This window comes from Neoarius graeffei, chromosome 9 (assembly GCF_027579695.1).
Source record: "Neoarius graeffei isolate fNeoGra1 chromosome 9, fNeoGra1.pri, whole genome shotgun sequence".
NCBI lineage: Eukaryota > Metazoa > Chordata > Actinopteri > Siluriformes > Ariidae > Neoarius > Neoarius graeffei.
Genome location: NC_083577.1, coordinates 67,586,813 through 67,602,312, shown reverse-complemented (window position 1 = coordinate 67,602,312; position 15,500 = coordinate 67,586,813). Strand labels below are relative to the sequence as shown.

Below are 15,500 nucleotides of genomic sequence, written 5' to 3'. Positions count from 1 at the left end.
GGGGGCACCAGATCCGGTCCAGTGGACGGAGCAATGCCAGCGGGCTTTCTCTGAGGTGAAGGCTGCACTGTGCGGGGGGCCACTGTTACACTCCCCTGACTTTTCTCTCCCTTTTAGGTTACAGACGGATGCGTCGGACAGAGGGCTGGGGGCTGTTTTGTCCCAGGAGGTGGAGGTGGAGGACCGTCCAGTGCTGTACATCAGCAGAAAGCTGTCGGTATGTGAGGGGCGCTACAGCACCATCAAAAAGGAGTGCCTCACGATCAAGTGGGCGGTCCTCGCCCTCCACTACTACCTGCTGGGACGCCCTTTCACCCTCTGTTCGGACCACGCACCCCTCCAGTGGCTCCACTGCATGAAGGATGCCAACGCGCAGATCACCCATTGGAATCTGGCACTCCAACCCTTTAATTTCAAGGTGATCCACAGGCTGGGGTCGCAGATGGTTGTGGCGGACTTTCTCTCCCGTCGGGGGGGTCGGCTGCAGGCCGGACGGCTGCCCGGCCTGAGTCGGGCGGTGGGGGTATGTGGCAGCGGGGGCGTGGTCAAGCGCCGGTCTGTGACCAGAGGGCGGAGTCAGGGAAGGTAAGTGGCAGAATCACTACACCTGATGTCAATTAACCTGTGTTTGTGTGTCTTCCCAGTGACCACGCCCTATATAAAGAGAGAGAGAGAGAGAGAGAGAGCAGAGGAAGAGGGCTCTCTCCTGAACCAGACGACTTGTGTGTGTGTGTGCCCATGGAAGAAAGCGAATTTTTCATCTGAAAAGAGCAAAATTAATGAATTATTGAACTTTATTCTGGCCTGCCGTCTTTCTGTGCTCCTCCCCCTCCTACGAACTGCTACACTGAGGTAGTAATTTCTATTTTCATTTTTTAATTTTGATTTTATTTTCAATTTTAATTAGTGATGTCAAGTCTACCCCTTTTAATTATTTTAATTACCTTTATAAATTGTTTTGTTTATTTATCCTTATATTTTACATACTTATGCTATTTTTTTACACTTTTTTTTGCTAGCTTAGGTTTTAATCTCGTCCAATTTCTTTATTTATTCTGTTTCCCTGTAAATGTTGTTCCAAATCTTGTGTTATGTCGTGAAGCACTTTGGGGCCAACTTTGTTGTATTTAAATGTGCTATATAAATAAAATGACTTGACTTGACTTGACAGATTGGAGTGAAATTTTATTTCACTCTTCCTTGCAAAAAATGCTCTGGATCTATCAAATTGCGAAGGGATTTCCTGTGCACAGCCCTCTTCCAGTCATTTCAATAAGATTTAGATCTGGGCTTTGACTGGACCATTCCAAAACATTGATCATCTTCTGAAGCTGTTCTTTTGTTAACATGAGTTTGTACTTTGAGTCATTATTAAACTGGAAGGTGAACATTTTCTTCACCTCAAGCAGTTTAACAGAGGCTTACAAGTTTTGTGCCAAAGTACACTGGCATTTGGAGCTATTCATTATTCCCGTGATTTTCAACCACTGTACCGCAGCACACCAGTGATCGTCAGGTGTGCCGTGGGAAATTTTCCAATTTCACTTAATCGGTCCAAAAAATTTATTATTTAGTTGCTGCAAATAATTTGCCATTGTTGAGCATCTGTGCCTGCAATGTAGTGGCTGGCTAAGTAATTAAATACTCTTCCATGTCAGTGGGTGGCAGTAGGTAGCACAATAATTACCTTGTTAATTTAAGACAATAGAATTAAGTGATATGTGCGAGAGGTGGCGGTGACAAGATGTGCAACAGCGATGGATAAATATTTGAAAAGGAAAAATGCAGGTTCTGAACTGATCCCTGGACAAAATTCTAACCCAGATGTAAGCCTAGTATGAGTGGTGGTCAAAACAAGAGAGGAAAAACAGTGAGCTCGAGGCAATACAGCGAAAGTTATCTTTCATTTGGATTTATTTTCAGCAGGGATCCGACTGCACCGACTCCGTTTTGCTTGGTGTGTGGGGAAAAGCTATCCAACAGTTCCATGGTCCCAAGCAAGCTTAAATGTCATCTCCAAATGAAACACCCGGCACTTCAAAACAAGAACATGGACTATTTTGTTCGCCTGCATGAACACACTGAGAAACAGGTATTTTTATTGAGAAAAATCACAAAGGTGTCTGAGAGAGCTCTCAAAGCTAGCTATTTAGTAGCTAAACTCGTAGCCAAATCAAAAAAGCCACACATTGTGGCAGATACATGAATACTATCTGCCTGCAAAGCCATTGAGAATCAGATGCTCAGCCCTGATGCAGTTAAAGAAGTAGCTAAACTTTACAGAGAGAGACTGAGAACTGTTGAGGAAGAGCTTTGTGTGTGCCTTTCTTCAGTTCCTGCCTGGGTATCAGCTTTGTGTTCATCTAAACAGTCCCAGGTTTCACACTGAGTGAGTATAAACAAATTGAGAGACTAAATTGTCATTATATACACTGTATTAGGCTACAATGTGTTATTTTATAACATTTTTGGTTGGTGGTGTGCCGCAGGATTTTTTAAATGTAAAAAATGTGCTGTGGCTCAAAAACGGTTGAAAAACACTACATTATTCTATCTTGAGTGGAACTCCAGCCCCAGCTGAAAAGAAACAGCTCTATAGCATGATGCTGCCACCACCATGCTTCACTATGAGTATGGTATTATTTGGGTGATAAGCTGTCTTGTTTTTGTGTCAAAAATACATTTTGGAATTATGTCCAAAAGGTACTACCTTAGTCTTATAAGACCATAAAGCATTTTGCCACATGGTCTGGGGTGATTCAGGCAGGTATTTGCTAGATATTCCGATAGACAAGTCAAAAAAACGTCCTACAGAAACAGCTGATCGTTATTTGGGTTAGTCAGAATCACTGCACTGATGACAGATGTATGGTAATTACTTTTGAACATGAGCTTAAATGTGATTGGTTAATTCAGTCAAATACCCCATTATAAAAGAGTATGCATATTTGGGATATCAGATTGTTTGTTTGTTTGTTTGTTTGTTTGTTTGTTTGTTTTTTTCAGAAAACGTTTGGATTTGGTTTTCACTTCAATTTTGTTGGTTACTATAATGCATTAATGGTGAAAAAGTTCTGACATGATCTACTTGGCTTCATTTTTATTTATTTATTTAACATCATGAAAATCCTGCAATTTTAACAGGCATGTGCAGACTTTTATACCCACTGTACATGTCTATATGAGACTCACACAGCGTTCAGGCTCTCATCATAGGCTAGCATCTTAGTGACCTCCCAGTTGCCAGATGTCAGGTGCCGTACATTGACCTGCCCATCTGTATGCTGAGGACCAGATAGAGAGAGCAGAGAACAGAAGTTACACAAAAATTGATTCTCTGTATATCTGAAACCACACAGGGTGCACTATTTTGAGAGTTTTATCATTTTGTAGTCACATATACAACCCCAATTCCAAAAAAGTTGGGACACGATGTAAAACAAATAAAAACAGAATGTGAAGATTTGCAAATTGTGGAAACCATTGAAAATAGTACAAAAGTATCAAATGTTGAAACTGAGAAATTTTATTGCTTTTTGAAAAATATATGCTCATTTTGAATTTGATGTCAGCAACACATTTCAGAAAAGTTGGGACAGGGGCAACAAAAGACTGAAAAAGTTGTGTAATGCTAAAAAAAAACCCTAATCTGGTTAATTGGCAACAGGTCAGTAACATGACTGGGTATAAAAAGAGCATCCCAGAGAGGCGGAGTCTCTCAGAAGTAAAGATGAGGAGGGGCTCGCTGTTCTGTGAAAAACCGCATGGGCAAACAGTGCAACAGTATAAGAATAATGTTCCTCAATGTAGAATTGCTAAAATAATTTGAGGATCACATCATCTACAGTACATAATATCATTAAAAGGTTCAGAGAATCTGGAGAAATCTCTGTATGCAAAAGACAAGGCTGAAAACTGACATTGGATGCCTGTGATCTTCAGGCCCTCAGGAGACACTGCATTAAAAGCAGACATGTGTCTGTAGTGGAAATCACTGCAAGGGCTCAGGAACACTTCAGAAAACCCTTGTCTGTGAAAACAGTTCATTACTGCATCCACAAATGCAAATGAAAACCAGATATAAGCAATATCCAGAAACACCGCCACCTTCTGAGCTCTTTTACGATGGACTGAGATGAAGTGGAAAATTGTCCTGAGGTCTGACAAATCAAAAGTAGAAATTCTTTTTAGAAATCATGGACACCACGTCCTCCAGGCTAAAGAGGAGCGGGACCATCTGGCTTGTTATGGGTGCACAGTTCAAAAGCCAACATCTGTGATGGTATGAGGGTGCATTAGTGCACATGACATGGGTAGCTTGTACATCTGGGAAGGTATCATTAATGCTGAATGATATATACACATTTCAGAGCAATATGCTGCCATCCAGACAAAATCTTTTTCAGGGAAGGCCTTCCTTCTTTCAGCAAGACAATGCCAAACCACTTTCTGCACATATTAAAACTGCACGGCTCTGTAGTAAAAGAGTCCAGGTGCTAAACTGGCCTGCCTGCGGTCCAGACCTGTCTCCCATTTAAAACATTTGACATATTATGAAGCGTAAAATATGACAAAGGAGACTACGAACTGTTGAGCAACTGAAATTGTATAGCAGGCAACAATGGGACAACATTTCTCTTTCAAAACTACAGCGACTGTTCTCCTCAGTTCCCAAATGTTCACAGAGTGTTGTTAAAAGTAAAGGTGATGCAACACAGTGTTAAATATGCCCCTGTTCCAACTTTTTTGAAACGTGTTGGTGACATCAAATTCAAAATGAGCATATGTTTTTTAAAAAAAAAACAATAAAATTTAGCTGTGCACATTTTTGTTTAAGTAATACACTGAAATGAGTAATGAATTTTTAAAAAAATGTTAACCATGTACCTTCTCTGACATCATGGTGAGGTGACGGAAAGACCCCTGGCTGCCATGCTTTATGGGTAAAGTAATAAAGAACTTTGCTGCATCTTTAGAAAACACAGGCTCCTCATTCTGCACCACTCACACAGAAGAAGAAGAATTACTTCACCTCATAAACTCTCTATTTGGGAAGCTAAGTCTGAAAAAAACACTGTGACCATTTGATTACCTGGCAGTCGATCCACTTGTCTGATGTCATCACATGCTTCTATAGTGACAAAATCCCAAATAAAAGACTTATACGGTAGCTAGTTGGACAACAAAAGCACTTGTCCATATGTAGTATGTATATGCACATACTAGAAAGTGCAAACATCTTAGTGTATGTAACGCCATGTCAGTCATCACTCACCCGTTCACACTCTCCGTTGTGTGTGTAACAGAGCGTGAGGATGGATGTATTCTGAGCTCTGTTAAGCCAGCGCACAGTCACACGTTCCTCAGTCACCCATCGCACCATGCTTACATAGTACTCGCTATCAGTGAAATACCACCAACACAAACATGTTTACGAGTAGCATCGACGTGGCATTTATTTCAGCACAATTAGCCATTATCAGAGATTATAAGGCAGTTTATATTCTTTTGCTCCCTGTATGTGGTACCTTTTTTCCAGGCTACTAGGAGGCAGAAGTTCAATGGTGGGAGATGAGCCATTCAGAGTAACCACATACAGCTTCACCATAGGGTTTACTTGGCCAACCTCACACACACACACACACACACACACACACACACACACACAATTTTGTCTATTTCAGTTTTCTAAATAAACCTGCAGTTTTTGTAAAAATAAATAAATTAATAATAATAATAATAATAATACAGTTTATCTTGTAGGAACCAGCCAAATGTCAAAACTGTCAGATATTCCCATTCTGGATTTCATCCACATCAAAACATTACTAATTACTTAAAAGATTTAGTGTTCAAATGCATTTAAGTTTTAATGAACCTATAACCTTTTACAACCACTGATAAATGCTTTCTCGACAATATACAGTATGCATATACGTACAACAGCAAGCTGAATTCTCAAAGGTGTGCATTAATTTTCTATAACAACATGGCTGTATCTTACTGGCTGTAAAATAAACAAGGACATTGATAAATAGATTTATATAAATGCACTAATTCTACTACATTATTGCTCCTATAGTAATGGCTCATTTACAAGGATTTTTATGGCAGATGCGCTGTATAATCTAAAGGCTAATATTCAACGGATTAAAAATGTGTTTTTGTTCAACAAAGAAATATGTAATCACTGATGTGGAGAAGTTCTCTGTTTATGCAACATTTATGGAACAAGTCTCGAGTGTCAGCACACTGGAGAAGTCAGTAATTTTCTTGACACAGGACAGCTTTCCAGATTTTGTACTTTCTCATTTCTCAGTCACATGACAACCTGTGTTTTGTTTTGTTTTTTTGCTTTATAAACTTCAAGAGAGAATAAAAGAGAGGCTGCTGAGTGAATGTATTTATTATAGCTGTTATAAAGTAAGTGATAACAGAAACTAACTTGTCTTGTGGACGTTACACGGCATTAGAATTTACTATAAACTGTTAGGAAGCCCGAGGTGTTGTTAATTCATAAATTAAAAATTTGTAATTGTTGGCAAATCATTCTATTAGTTAATTATTCGTTGAAGGTATGATTATTCTACATACAGGCCACTTCTTCCATGGAATAAAGATATGTATTCTATTCCCTTCTAGTGAGTTTATTGATGGCATGCAATATTGTTATCATATTGCTTATCCTCCATGGATTACACCACTCTCCTCAATGGAGAATGAGCATGCAATATTGTTAGAATATTGCACGTTGTCAAGACAACATGACATCACATGCGAAGATCCAATGACAAAACTTTTCTGTTGCGCATGCGCACAATCATTTCTTTGTTGGCTGGGAGAGACAGAGAAGACGGAGTTCATTCAGTGCTTGATTTAAGCACTAAATAAATAAACTGAAACTAAAGATGCACTGAACACCCGAAAGGCTACCAAAATTTCATTATATATTCTTCATGCATATTTACAGGAGAAAAACATGCCAACGGACATAAAAAAACTGGAAAAGAGACACGTTGGAGATGTAAAACTTCCGCGCTCGTGAATGACTGTGACAGTTTGTACACAAACATGGCAGTGAGATTTGATTCATTAAAAGCCGAAGATTTAAAGAGAAAGACGCGCTGAACACCTGAAAGGCTACCAAAACTTCACTGGATATTTTTCATGCATATTTACAAAAGAAAAACATACCAAAGGACATCAAAAACCTGGAAAAGAGAGCAATTGCAGAACTATAAAGTTCTACTTGGAGGTGAGGAAAAGTGACGGAGACTTTTACAAGAGGACTTCACTCAGCAAAGCCCTTTTGTTTTGAACAACTGCAATGTAACAATTAACTCCTACCAAAAGTAACTGTGAACTTGAACTGTCAACCTGTATATAGCTTGTATATAAGTTGGGTTGTTGTTCAGGCTTTTGGGACTTGTACCATGTATGTACCAACTATGACTTTGTAAATGCACACTGGATTGCCAGAACATTGAATTACGTTCAATCGGCATTCAATATTGGTAAATTACCCCCCTGTTCTTAACTTTTTTGTAAAATCTATAATTGTTCCATCAAATGTGTATGTATAATAATAATAATAATAATAATAATATTGGCTGGCTTTTTTCGTGGTATATCAGAGATATTCCATTCAGCTAGCATCAGGCTTGTAGTACTCGAGTCTGACTCGTGCCCTAATTTTAAGGACTCGTGACTTGACTCGGACTTGAGCACTGATGACTCGGACTTGGACTCAGAGTCATGCATTAACTGCATTCAGGCTCAGAAAATGGAGACGAGGACTCGGATTTTTTCTTTATTTTTTGTAACATGCAATAATGATTTGGCATAAGATATTTATATCTACATTAATTTTGTACTAATTTTGTGGAAGAGCGTCACACCTGCGTGCCTTGGCGCGTACATCAGATAGACTCTCAGCGTGTGCGCTCCAGACAGCGTGTGCACCAAGCGGACTCTCGCAGGCACGTGCCATAAACAACTCGCACCTGCCCAGGATTAAGGCGCAATCAGCGTGCCTATATAAAAACTGTGAAAACACACTTACTTTGTGAAGTATTGAGTTGCATTGCTGACACATTACCGAGCCTTATTTCCTTGTTTGGTTTCCTGATCCCTGATTTCCTGTTTCTCGTCTTTGATTCTGCCGAGTCTACGATAGCCTGTTTTGTCTTTCGCTCGACCTATTGCCTGTTTCACCGTTTTATGATTTTGTCTGCCATTCTGGATTGCTTACCTGTCTTCACTTGTATTAATAAACACACCTTCTGCACTTACATCCGTCTCCCAACCATCTCTGACTGAATACTTCGTACTCCCTGACAGAATGCACATTCACCTGTTCATACATCACGTTCAGGAACAAACTAATGTTAATGGTGCTAAAACAGCCACCGTCAAATGGCATGGTTGGAGTCTTGCTCTCGGACTCGACTCAAATCAACAGTGGACTCAACTTGGACTCAACTTGAAATTTTCTTGAATGACTTGGACACTGGGGACTCGAGACTGGACTCGAGGTTTAGTGACCCGACTACAACATTGGCTAGCATGATACTGAACTCATCTTCGACTCGTTCAATATCATGCTAGCTGAATGGAATATATCTGATATACCACTCAAAGCCAGTCAATATTATTTAAATAATAATAGAGATGAAGTCAAGGTTATTATTCACCGATGTTCACTGAGCCTGAGGCGAATAACTGTTTTAGTATAAATACACGAGTGATTATTTTTTTAAAAATCGTATTAAAAAATAATGTATTTCAATCTTCAAAAACTGCATGCAAATGTAATAAGGGCGTGGCGCAGGGTTGTGTCACTTATCTCTGCCAACTCACATAAAATACTGTTTTGAAATAATTAAAATAAATCACAATTCCACTTTACCTTTGAATAGTTTTAGACCAAACTTTATAGCATCTTTAGTGCTTTTAGGAACAGCATTTTGTTTCATAATTTGCAATTCTTCCTCACTTACCTTGACAAAGCGATTGTTCAGTTGTGTGTTATTCCTTACGCACTATAGAAGGTATAAAATAGATTCTAGATTTTCAGCAAAACACAAGTGGACACAAGTATCTTGTCTTGTTGATATCCTGGCAAAACTTGAACTCTTCAAACTGAACTGCGTTCTTGTATTTTTGCAATAAAATGAACATTTGCACACAAACACACAATGCCACTTTGCACCTGTCGTTGTCTTGCCATTTAGGTTGCTTATTGTCCTTAGATAGCGATATGATTCGATCGTTAAATGTCTACTTAGCTTTAGATAGTTATTTATATACTTTATGTTATAGTCTTCTATTTTCTCTATAAATGCACTGTGTGAGCTTGAAGGAAACGATATTTCAATGCATTGTATACTTATACTGTATATGAATGTATTGACAGTAAAGCTTTTTTGAATCTTGGAGATTCAGCCACAGAAGAACGATGAGTGCCTGATGGAACTTGTTTACTGCTCGCTAGTTATACATTTAGGTCATGTGTATTTTTTTTTAAATACTGAATTAGGAAATGCATGCATAAGTTAAATATGTTAAAATATAGTATACACTAGTAGTTATTGCTCGTGAACCTGATTTCCTCTGAATGGCCCAGTGGAGAGTTGGGTATTTGTAGGTTATTTGTTTACACTCGTACTTCAGCACTGGTCGCTCTTGGATTCTCCTGGCTACCTGCACTTATTGTTAGTCGCTTTGAATAAAAACTTCAGCTAAATAACTGTAATGTTTGAATAATGTACAACATCTAAACAACAATTACACAGAATTAATGTTAGGTCCAAAATGCAGCGGCTAGCGGAAAGACAGGAATGGCATGTACAGATGAGCAGCGTATGATTCTGGACAACACGTCAACAGTGCAAGTCCGTTTGTGCTCAAAACAGATTCCACTCAAAGTCTTTAAGCTTTCGCGAGTTGTTTGTGCCCCAGACGATAGCATACGGTGAACCAGAAAAAGACATAATTTAAAAAGGCGTTATCCTCTGACTAAAACATGGGTGTTGTAGCTAGCTCCGCTCGGCTACGTTCGGCTCCCTCAGCCTCAGCTGCTTGGATAAACCGGAACTCAAAGACCGGCATCTGGGACCGGCGGGTGTCACGGCGACCCCCATTGTCTTTTGCAGGAAAGTTGTGGAATATGTTGGATAATTAAATTCACTTGCTAAATTGGCTTGGTTTCTGCTTTCTGGCTTTGCTTACTAGCATTTTCACTTGGTGTGAAGCAAAATTAGCAATGCTAAAGTGGGTTCTTTTTGGTGTTCATAGTCAGTCGCGGGTAGCGTAGTGGTTAACACCGTCGCCTCACAGCAAGAAGGTCCTGGGTTCGAGCCCAGTGGCCGACGAGGGCCTTTCTGTGTGGAGTTTGCATGCTCTCCCCGTGTCTGCATGGGTTTCCTCCGGGTGCTCCGGTTTCCTCCAAAGACATGCAGGTTAGGCTAATTGGTGGCTCTAAATTGACCGTAGGTGTGAATGGTTGTCTGTGTCTATGTGTCAGTCCTGCGATAGCCTGGCGACTTGTCCAGGGTGTACCCCGCCTCTCACCCATGGTCAGCTGGGATAGGCTCCAGCTTGCCTGTGACCCTGTAGGACAGGATAAGCAGCTACAGATAATGGATGGGTAGATGGATAGTCAGTCGCATTGCTCCTTTAGCTTTCTCATAAGATTTTATCTCTGTTTGCACAGGAGGAAGAATTGTGAAACAAATGTGTAGCACTCCTGAGTATTAGCATTTCTCCAAACCTTACGTTGTAGCTTTCTCTGGCTATGTGTATGTTTGTTATGTTTCTTCTTTATCCAACTATCTCACACTTTGTTTCTGGCAATTTGAAGCAGATTCAGTTTTGCAGCACTTGTAAGAGTGTCGGCTCTTTTAACATCTCTGTCTCAAAGTGGATTGTGTGTCACTTATAAGTCTCTTTCGATGACTGCGTTTGCCCCATGAATAAATGTAAATCTCACAAGCTGTGCTTTTCTATTTATAAAGTCTCTGTTTCGAATTTCTAACACATTAAGTGCTTCAATCTGGAGGTTTTACAGATTTTTGCTTCTTAAAATCTCAGCTCGTTATTCGGTTAATCACCTTAAAGCACCTTTCTCAGGCTCGACATTGAAGCTAATAGGAAAATTGTCATACAAATGAGTCCATGTGAGCTGGATGTTAATTCTTGTGCATGACACAAGCTAAGCAACAAGGTTTTCCATCACCTTTATCACATCTTGTATTTGTAGTATCCCTACACGTCTTTCCATTCTGTCCGTTTCAGAATCAATGCACTAACATGCAAACGTAGAGCTGCTTGTTCGATGGTTGGATGAAGAACAAAGTACATTTTAATGGGTGTGTGTTTCTATTTTTACACTTTTAGAGAGTTCTATTTTGATGCTGGATGGAGGGATTCAGAAGAACAAGCTAAACTCTCAAGCTATCCTCTTCCTGTTTATCTACATGTCATTTCCTCTGCCTCGCTCTTAGATTCTGCAGGTCTTGCCTGCAAGTGTTGTTCTCATTTTCTTTCCTTTGTTTCTTTATCAATTTGAACTGCAAACATTAAAACGTAGATGATTAACAACTTTATGGCAATACTGTTCATAGTGCTTTCTATATTTTGCATATATGAGGATACTTCAAAAGGTTCTCGGCCTCACCCAGAAACAAGGGGTGTAACTCTCATTTTGGGGCATAACTGTACACTCTCAAGCCTGTAGGTGAACAGAGCGACAGACAGCTTTCCTTTAGTCATCATCTAACACTGTCTCTGCCTGCAGCAGATTGTGCACTAATATGAGAAATCACCTTCCAAAGTACCCTGTTATGTGTAGCTTTGTTAAGGTTGTTGATACTGAGACCAAATCACTGGTATATATTGTCTCGCCAATGCTTTCTCAATCTTCCTCTGTTCCATTTGTCTTCCATCATACCTTCGACACAGATCTTAGCAAGTCCTCTTTCTGCCCGTTTTACATGGCCAAAGATTTTGAGGGTTTTGCTCTTGATTACATTCATTATGGGAGTCATTTTAGTAGCTTCAAGAAGATCCTCAATTTTGATGTGGTCTGTTAACCTGTGGTTTGTCATGAACCTCAAAATATGGTTTTGAAAGGTCTCTATAATCTATGGTTAGGCATCCTTCATATTAGTTTCATCAGCCTACTCGTCCGTGCTGGCTTAGGGCAAAGTGGAAGAGGGTGTTTTTATTTGTGACACCATCACTAGGAGATAGCCTTGCAGGGCTAATGGGCTCTCCAACCCAAGTAGTGTTTTGTTCATGTCTCTAGCACTAGGCAGTTGCCTTACTGGGCTAATGAGCCCTCACTATCCAGATGGCATAACAATGCCTTATTGCCAGAACTACTGCCGAGTCGACAAGTAGAACTGCCAGGTGCCGAAGTCGCCATGTTGATACAGGTCTGCTGAACAATATACAAACCTAGACTGTTACCCTGGCACGAGGGGGGCAGGGGTGGACTAACACTTGCCCAAGGTGTACACCCAGGCTAGTGGAGGGACGGAGGTGCCATACTTCTCCATTCTAGACCAGCCGAAGCAAAGTCTAGCCACTTTGCTTTCCTTTAGTTGTATAGATTGTATACATATATATATGGTATCTATATAATAAACAGCAAAGTTTGTTTGTTTGTTTGTTTGTTTGTTTGTCTTGAGCTAACGTTGCCATTTCTCGATGGACTTTCACCAACTTTGGCAGGTAGGTCCAGGGATGACCTGGAATTTTGCAGATATAAACAAAATTCATGTACGGGCCCCAGGGAGGTCCCAGGGGGGCACAACATCCACCCACCCCCTCCCTCAATGCCTTTCACGTTATATTTATCAACACAAACTCTCGACAGATCTTCACTAAACTTGGCACGTAGGTACAGGAGAGAGCCACAATTTGGCAGAACTCAGAAATTCCATATTTGGGCCCCAGGGGGTCCCCGGTTGGCCCCTGGGTGTTGAATATTTGGAATTTTGTTTATCTTGGGTTAACATCACCATTTCTCGACGGATTTTCACCAAATTTGACATGGAAGTCTGGGGGCAACCCAGAATTTTGCAAAACCTGGGCAACGCCGGGTAACCTGCTAGTATAAATATAGTATACAAAAGAAAAAAGATAAAAATACTTTTTCTAAACCAAACACCAAAAATTATTTGGCCAAAAAGTTTTAAAAACATGTTTCAAAACACTTTCATGGATTATATTCCAATTTGGATTCCTTGCCTTAAAATGCATGTTCCAGCCATAATGAACAAAAACAAAAATGAATCACTTAATTAAAAAATAGCAGTGAAATTCATTCTGATGGTCCTAACACACTCACACAATGTAAGCCTCTAACTATCACAAATCACTCTACTTATTCCCTACAGGTGTTCTGCAGTCTGGCAACAGTTCATATAATTAGTTATGTACTGTGTAGATAATATGCATATGAATGTAGTAATGCAGCAGCTGAGGCTTGGAATTTCAGCCAAATCCTGTCAGACCTTCCACAGACTTCACAGAGAGAGCTAATAGGAAAAGAGAGACCGGGGGAAGGGGGGGCGATGTGGCAGACAGTAAGCTGTGCCCTTTACTGAGGTCTCTGAATAATTGAAATGGTAGTTAACTGTGGTAGTGAAACAGCAAAAAAATTCAATCATAGTTGGAGATAGTGTGCATACTGATTACCTGTCTTAAGGAGTGAGGTGCAGGGCTCAGTTATATGCTGAGGGATGGGAAGTTTGCTAGTCTCATCTGATGTGACTTGAAGTGCTCTGATGGTCATATGGTCCATAAAATCAAAGACATAACCATCACCATCACCATAATTGTAATATCTAGAAATATAAAAATGTTTATTTATATATATATATAATGTGTGTGTGTGTGTGTGTGTGTGTTGTATCTCTTTCTCTCTTTTTATTATTGCTATTGTCTGACAGTCACATTCAGTCCTGAGGCTGTGTAATGTGTGTGTGTAATGATGTTTTTGTAGTTGTGCTAGTCTGCAGTGCTGTCATTACCCATGCTGCTGTCTCTAAGAAAAATGAGCTGCTGTCTTCTTTACAGACTCACACTCACCGTATTTGCAAAAAAAGTCCAAAATTATTATATCAAGGCTTTTCTACAAAAAATATATTGTATATACATTTATAGTATATGTTTAGAGAGTACGTATGTTCTGTAGTGTGTGTGTGTGTGTGTGTGTGTGTGTGTGTTTGACATAATTATGATTGCTTTAATTAATTCCTGTGCCCTTGGATTAAAGAGCATATTTATTCTGAATTAAACCCATCTGGCTGTCCAAACTAAACATGAAATATGAAAACACTCTGAATATGCAAATGTGCCTTTTTGGGTAAGCAGAGCTATTCAAGTACATATACTCTGAGGCTGTATGAACAAAAACAGGAGGTTCACTTTGCTGAATGACAAAGGATGTACACTATTAACCTCTTAAAGCGTAGGAGTTTATGTGTCAGTATGTGTGGATGTGCTCGATGTTTAAAGATTATTAACCTCCTAAGGCCCAAGCTGTTTTTTTACATGCATTTTTATTTCTCTTTGCTATTTGGGCTTATTAGAACCTGATTAGAATAAAAACTAAGCATCATCTTTTGATAAGATGTACTTTTAGAGAAAAAGTATGTCCACATATGTGGATTCTTGTTCCGAATTTCCATAAAGTGCTGTCCATGCATGTGACCGCTAAGCCCTAGGAGGTTAAATGGGAAAAAAAAAATCTATCCATTATCTAGAACACTTATCTATCAGGGTCGTAGGGGAAGCTGGAGCCAATCCCAGCTGACATTTGGGCAAGAGGTGGGTACACCCTGGGCAGGTTGCCAATTTATCGCAGGGTTAACACAGTGCCGAACAACCATTCACACTCACATTCAGACCTATGGACAGTTTAGAGTAGCCAGTTGGCCTAATCTGCATGTTTTTGGACTGTTGGAGGAAACCAGAGCGCCCAGAGGAAACCCACACAAGCACGAGGAGAACATGTAAACTCTATACAGAAAGGCCTTGGTCAGCTGTAAGGTTCCTTCTGGTTTGCTTCCAGAACCTTCTTGCTGTAAGCCAACAGTGTTAACACCATGCTGCCATGAAATAAATCATTTCTTAAAAATAATTTCTTAAAAAGTTTGAATGCTCAAATCAGTTTGTTTGCTGGATGTGTTGTTTGCTTGTACTTTAATGACATTTAGACAGTAATGAATTGCATTAATTTAACATTGAGAAAATGTGAAATCTAAGTGAAGTTTCTTCATTTAAGCAGTTGAATGTGGCCAAGCAACATCCAGCTGTTAGGACTAGGACTGTTTTGGCCTCTAGAGGCCGCTGTTATTTCCTTTTCATGTCGTGTTTATTTTGGCCTCTAGAGGCCGCCACTGTTCCTGTGTTTTGTGTTTGTGTTAATTGCCTAATTATCTTCACCTGTGTCCTTAATTAGTTTGTCTATTTATACCCCTGAGTTCAGT

The 15,500-nt window shown here is 39.8% G+C and overlaps 1 protein-coding gene across 1 annotated transcript in view; it reads right to left on the bottom strand.

The window, feature by feature from the left end:
* The window catches only part of LOC132891323 (inactive dipeptidyl peptidase 10-like), a 188,316-nt gene that overhangs the window by 59,803 nt on the left and 113,013 nt on the right, over positions 1–15,500 (bottom strand). The window contains exons 10-14 of the mRNA XM_060928823.1: positions 5,529–5,626; positions 5,276–5,399; positions 5,093–5,131; positions 4,888–4,995; positions 3,193–3,284 (exon numbers count right to left, since the gene is read on the bottom strand). Of these exons, the coding sequence (XP_060784806.1) occupies positions 3,193–3,284; positions 4,888–4,995; positions 5,093–5,131; positions 5,276–5,399; positions 5,529–5,626 (461 nt within the window). The remainder of the gene's footprint in view (positions 1–3,192; positions 3,285–4,887; positions 4,996–5,092; positions 5,132–5,275; positions 5,400–5,528; positions 5,627–15,500) is intronic.